The sequence below is a fragment of the Bombus huntii genome, chromosome 9, assembly GCF_024542735.1.
Source record: "Bombus huntii isolate Logan2020A chromosome 9, iyBomHunt1.1, whole genome shotgun sequence".
Classification (NCBI taxonomy): domain Eukaryota; kingdom Metazoa; phylum Arthropoda; class Insecta; order Hymenoptera; family Apidae; genus Bombus; species Bombus huntii.
The window spans coordinates 7113045-7119417 of record NC_066246.1 but is presented as its reverse complement, the minus strand read 5'-3'; the positions used below and the strand labels follow the sequence as shown (position 1 = coordinate 7119417).

The 6373-nt window shown below is 32.3% G+C and overlaps 1 protein-coding gene across 4 annotated transcripts; it reads left to right on the top strand.

Moving 5' to 3' along the window:
• Nucleotides 1–150: 150 nt before the first annotated feature.
• Nucleotides 151–6089, top strand: LOC126869873 (transcription factor GAGA). 4 transcript variants are annotated; one of them, XM_050627004.1, is made up of 6 exons: nt 151–298; nt 773–962; nt 1058–1240; nt 1434–1683; nt 4106–4438; nt 5434–6089. In XM_050627004.1, the coding sequence occupies exons 2-6, from the start codon at nt 774–776 to the stop codon at nt 5724–5726; spliced, it is 1248 nt and encodes a 415-aa protein (XP_050482961.1). In that variant the 5' UTR covers nt 151–298; nt 773; the 3' UTR covers nt 5727–6089. The 4 variants fall into 4 exon arrangements, with proteins under 4 accessions (XP_050482961.1, XP_050482958.1, XP_050482960.1 ...); XM_050627001.1 differs by lacking the exons at nt 4106–4438; nt 5434–6089 and adding an exon at nt 2183–3848; XM_050627003.1 differs by lacking the exons at nt 151–298; nt 4106–4438; nt 5434–6089 and adding exons at nt 320–526; nt 2183–3848.
• The last annotated feature ends 284 nt before the right edge of the window (nt 6090–6373 follow it).

The following is a 6373-nucleotide window of genomic DNA, read 5'->3' as shown; positions in this document are numbered from 1 at the left end:
GTTTCATTTTTGATAATTTTCGCCAAAACTCTTTTAGTTTTGTCCCGAAACAAAAGTGTCTTTTTTACTAGTAATATGGTGGCAGCACGGTCTCATAAAATGTGACGTGCATGATAATTTCTGACAGTATTTGAATTTCATTTTTCAAATCATATGTCTATTCGGCTCAAAAAGCCAATTATTTCATAAAATTACAAAGCACCACAGTCATTCTTGTTCCTATAACCTGTGAGCAACGAATTAAACGTGGTTTGTTGTAATATAACGTGCAATTTACAGCGATAAACTTTTACCGAATGTGAGTTATTCTTTGTTATGTACATTTCCAAAGTTTAGTTTTTTTTGTTTCTAATCAAAATAAAAGGAATTCGGTCCGCATTATCAATTTGTAATTGCATGATTTTGTCTAAAATTTCAATCATTTTTTCGCGGTGTAAGTTTTTGCTAGGTTAACTTTCAGACGACGCCGAGATTATATTTTTCGGGGTGGGGGCACTAATTAAGAGAATGTGGTTGGGGGAGATGAGTACGTATCGTTACCGTTAGTGGTCAATTTTCCCGAATCTTTATTAACTTTGGATCTACACGTTGTACTTTCAATTAAATGCGCGTATGTTGAATTCTCCTTTACTTTTTTTATAAAAAACCACGGTTTAGTCAATTTCATTATAGCAATATGGAAACACTGATTTCCTGTCACTGTATCATAAATTCTTTCATATACAATATCATTTACAAGTTTTGTTCGAATCATATATAATTTATTGTTTAGAATGGGAAGCAGTGGTCAATTGTATAGCCTGTCTTGGGGAGAGTTTAGTTCATCACTTGCTTCTGCGGTACAATTATTAAGAGGTCATGGAGATCTGGTTGATGTTACATTAGCTGCTGGTGGACGCAGTTTCCCTGCACATAAAATTGTTCTTTGTGCAGCTAGTCCTTTTTTATTGGATTTATTAAAGGTTCTAATATTATTAGTACATTGAACGTTTTATAGAATGTCATCTATAACTTTGAAATATTATAATTTGCTTTTAAATTTATTTTCCATAAACAGAGCACACCATGTCAACATCCAGTAGTTATGTTAGCTGGTATAGGAGCAGATGATTTGGAATCATTGTTGGAGTTTGTGTATCGTGGTGAAGTGAGCGTAGAACCTTCTCAATTACCCTCACTCCTTCAAGCTGCTCATTGTCTTTGTATTCATGGATTAACACCTCCTACTATATTGACTGAGGTATGTGTTATAATCAAAATATAATAATATAATAATAGTATTTTATTGAAGTATTCATATCGTATAATTTTTATATTATATAATTATCAATTTTTATATATTTGTCTATGTTTTAATTAAGTATATATTTATTAATCGATAGTAATTCTTATGCATTTATGTAAAAGGATGATTCATATCTTTATTCATTTAGAATGGGGAAGAGGTGCCTGTATCAGCAATACCAACAGCAAATGAAACTTTATCAAAAGAAAGCATTAGTCCATATTTTCCATTGAAACGAAGAAAGAAAAGAAGAAAGTCATCTTCATCTTCTGGAAAATGGCCACGTAATGCCAATACTGCTGATAATGAAAATAGGACTATAGATGGAAGTGATAATAGCCGTTCAGCTAATTATGAGCATAAAGATGAAGATAATACAGAACATGGTGATGATACAGGTAAGAAATATTTAGCTTTTTATATTGCAATGTATTTTGTAATTATTGTATTTCTTAAACTTATTGAAAATATATATTTAAATTCTCATTTTGTATTTAATATTCACTTAGAATAATAAGAAATATCATTTTATTACTATATATTTTACACAGTTTTCTTTTTCTCATCACATTGAACTGAGTTGATCATTATATTATTGTGTATATTTAATGATCAGTTTAGTGATAAATTTTAACAAGAATGGATATGCGATATTTACTTGTGTTCTGTGTCCGGTATATTATTTTCATTATTTATTAATGTATTTTTGGAGTATGATCCATAAATGTTTAAAGCTTCTTTTAAGCTTTTCTATATTAGAACGGACACAAGCACAACCATCAATCGGGTTGAACTGCGTCTAATCAATCATGTTACATGTTATAACGATTCAAAAATTTCAGATACAAAAATCAGTTCAGCCCTGCATGGTAATATTGTGTTTGTGTCTGTTAACAGCAAACGATCGGTTGGAATATTCGAATCACCGAAGTTGTCACTCGCCACGTGCTCAAGAAGCGCAGCCGGTATCGACAGAAAATTCTCAGACAGGAACACATCAGGATCAAATATCGGACAATGAATCGCACCTTCACACTTTAATGCCAATGCAGCCATATTCTCCACTACATATACCGCAATTTCCTGGTCCCTTAAATATGGGCTTTCCTCCTGGTATACCACTCCCACTAGTTACTCAGGGTACAACTGCTGGAACAGCGTCTTGTGGGCTGACAGGCAATATGAATTTGTCTAAAATACGTGGTGCATCCGACTGTCCAGGCGTTTGTCCATTATGTGGTGCTACGTTACGGCAAGCGAGAAATTTACGTAGACACCTATTATCCTCTTGCAAATATCGATTTAGTAGTAATCCGGTTCAGAGTTCCCCAGCTGATACAATGATGATAGAAGTAAAGCCTGAAGTCGAGTTATCGAGTTACAATGAGCAGTCAATGACGTATGGAACTGATAGTGGAAGTAGTACCTGTGAGCAAATAATTTGTAAGCCCAGCCCACTTCCTTCGCCAACATCACAGGGACCGAATGTTGTTTCCCCTCGAAGCAATGTTCCGTCTCCAACTATCGCTAGATGAATGTACAGAAAGAAATTGGAAGCGAAGATATAATGCGAACAGGATGTTTCCACTCTGTTATTGTGATTTAGGAACTGTTCTGTTTCTTGTCGCTAATTCGTCTTATAACGTATGTTACAAATTTACTTTAAGCAAGCGTATTCTTTTTTTACTTATCGCTTTAATGTACTTATGCGAATTTATGTTCAAACTATTGTTTGCGTTGTTTAAGGAAAGAAATAACGAATTGATATCGTTTTGTAAAATTCATCAGAATGAATTGATTGTTATATTATACGAATAATTTATTTCATACTCTTATTTTATTATTTTTTTATCGAATCTTTCTTGTTACGATTGGTACGAAATTAACTTGAAACAGGACGTTTAAAACGAAGTTAAAGTATGCAAAAATCTTCCACGTTAGTAAGTAAGAACAGTATCTTTAGGGTTAATGGGAATAGTCGATGAAAAATTATGCCTAGTGAAAGCGGTGGTATAAGAATATTGCAAAATACTTCTAAATTTTCGATATCCTTCAAATATTCACTCACGCAATAACTATGTGTGATCAGTTTTATATAAACTTATTGAATTACAAATCTATCTTCGAAGCTTATTTTTCTCATTTCTTTTGCCAATAAAATATCAAATTAATATTTTAACATATGCGCAAGTAGAATTCGGATTTCTGTTGTTGTACGTATGTGTTTGAAAAGAAGTGGTGTCAATAATCAAACACAGTATCAATAATAATATTGAGGTTTAAACGAAATCTCACTTTTATTCACTTTTGTAATAAGGACATTAATGAACAGAAATTCCGGTTTCTACTTAAATAACTTATATATGTGTACATTTTTTATGTTTTTAAAATATTGGCATGCGTTTTATTTAGAATATCAGAATCGATTATTAGGTATAAAAAAACTCGACAACATGAATTATACTTAACTAATAAATAACGGACTCATTTGACAGGATAGCAAAGGGTTATTTTATCATAGACTGTATACTTTTAAATAAAAGAATCTCTACAGGTCATAGTCTTTCGAGCTGTTTTTGCAAATATTTTCTGTACATGGCCTTTTTGTACGTACTGTACGTAATTATTTATTTATGACTATTAACCCATTTTTATGGAATCGCAATATGATCGTCTTAGCGGTAAATAAAACAAATGATCAGAACAATAAACATACAGATTAATATCCAGGATATAAACTTGTTTAATTACTGCCTATTGTTATGGTGATCTTTTTCAGGTGTCTTTGAATGTGTATAGATTTGACGGAATTAATTTTAGGAGATGGATTGTCCAAAGCACGAAGCATGTCAGATCAGCCGGCGTCGTGTCCACTTTGCGGGGCGATTTTGCGTCAATCACGAAATTTAAGAAGGCATTTAGAACTTCTACACTTTGGATTCGGTAGCAATAACAAATCAGGTGTCCACATGAGACACCGGAGGGCCGATAGAAATAGCGATCTTGTACGATCGACGCTTGCATCTATTTGTCCACCCCATATAACAAGAACGGATTACTCAAGAGTTGTAGAGAATACCGATTTGTCGACGTTAACGTCTTTATCCATTGCTTCGACAGCCAATTCCAGCGCATCGAATGCCAGCCTTGCAGGTGAATGCTTAGCAGCTTGAGATAGAAAAGAGGAGGAACGATTGATACAATTACTTTCGATAGTTGATCACATAAGGGATAATAACAGCTACTTTGCAAGTAAATTGAAGGAAATAATGGAATACGGGAACAAAGCAGCATGAGGTTAAGAATGTTAAGAGGAAGACAGAAAGTAATATTGTATCGATCTTCCTATGGTGTCAAGTTTCCTGTAACTGTAGAATGTTTTCTTACGATTAATTTACTTGTATGTATAGTAGGGTAAAGCGTACAACCTCTGTATATTTCAATTTATTTGTCATTATGTGTTGAGAGATTGTAAGTTATTTTTTAGTTATTATATTGTAAATGTAATTGAACAAGAAACAAAATACAAGTATTTATGTTAAAAATGTTGTTAATTATTTTGTTTCATTTCTTTTATAATACTATGTTTACTTAAAATGATTGTTATGTATAACGTACTACTATATCATTAAATGCATATATTAAGTAACATTTATAAAACTAATACATAATTTACATAATGAAAGAAACATTATTCTTAAATATGTAAATCTTATTTCAATTTTTTTATATTAAGTTACGAATAATGAAGAAGCATGCAAGTAGCTGGTAGAAGCGAAGGATTTTAATTAAACACTAAGATGGTTTATAATATAACAATTTCATGAGAATGTAATTCAAATTTAATTCAAATTTTAATTAATTTGTCTTTTGATCTTTCTTAAATCGCAAAGATTCCACGATAATATATGTACGTATTTATAATATACCGTAATGATAGAAAAATTGTGAAATCGTGAAATTTGTTTAGAAAATAAGCTTTCTACAATTGTATATTATCAATCAATGGAATACAACTTCCAGAAAAAGATGTACGGTTTCGGTTTCTTGTTTTTTCTGTTCGAAGTATGTTTCGTATGAATTATATAAATGTAAAATCATCAAGCGACATATAAGAAAAACTGATATTCTTATGTTTTTGTAAACAGGAGGTTTGATGGGATCAGGTGTACTGGGAAGCGGTGATCAAAGTGCTAACTCTACTCTGGTCTCGGTGTCAAGCTCAAGCACAGCTTGTATTGCCTCTGCCAATAATGGAATTTACTCATCAGACGGTAGTGCCAGTATGCTAAATTGCTTATTACCATCGTTACCATCTTTGCCTTCTCTATCATCTCCGCACGACGTGTTTCGACACGGTGAAATGTTGCGAGTTGGTATTGCGTATCACGATTCCTCGAGGCAACATCCGAAGCAATCACAGCGCACTGATGTCACTTAACTTTCTTCAACGTACAGTGTTCTTTCGCCTTAAATATCAATTCGAATTAGAAGTTATCTTATTATCGCAAAGCTGACTATGTCAAATCTCGTCGCGTTTCAGTAATGAAGGATATATTAAAAATTGTACAAGTACTTAATGTGAGAAATGTAAAGAACGAAGGAAAACTTGGAAACTCCGTGCTTCGCTGTTATACATTTTTTGCTGTTGCTTTAGAATTTTGTAAATTATTATATTTTACAGCGATATACGGAAGATTAAAATTGTACGACACGTGAGTCGCAGAACTGTATCAATGTATCTTTGAAAGTTTAGTACGTGATGTTATTTATTTAAGAAATAAAACTTACAGTCGATATTGAATTTTGTTAAATTTTTACAACGAATGTTTATATTCGATGGAAATAATTACAGCCGTCCAATCCAAGAAGTTATATTTTCCCGTTCTACTATTGCTATCGTGACGCACGTTACGGTTTATGTTTTTGGTGTTTGAACAGATAATTGGATTGTTAGCCAGAAAAGCAGGACTTTTAAAAATTAACAAAGACGAAATAGTGTTACTTCGATTGGGTTTAATTCTTGTAAATATAAATAGGACGCAATGTAAGTATGCATAATAAAAGTATAATGATACATTAAAAATA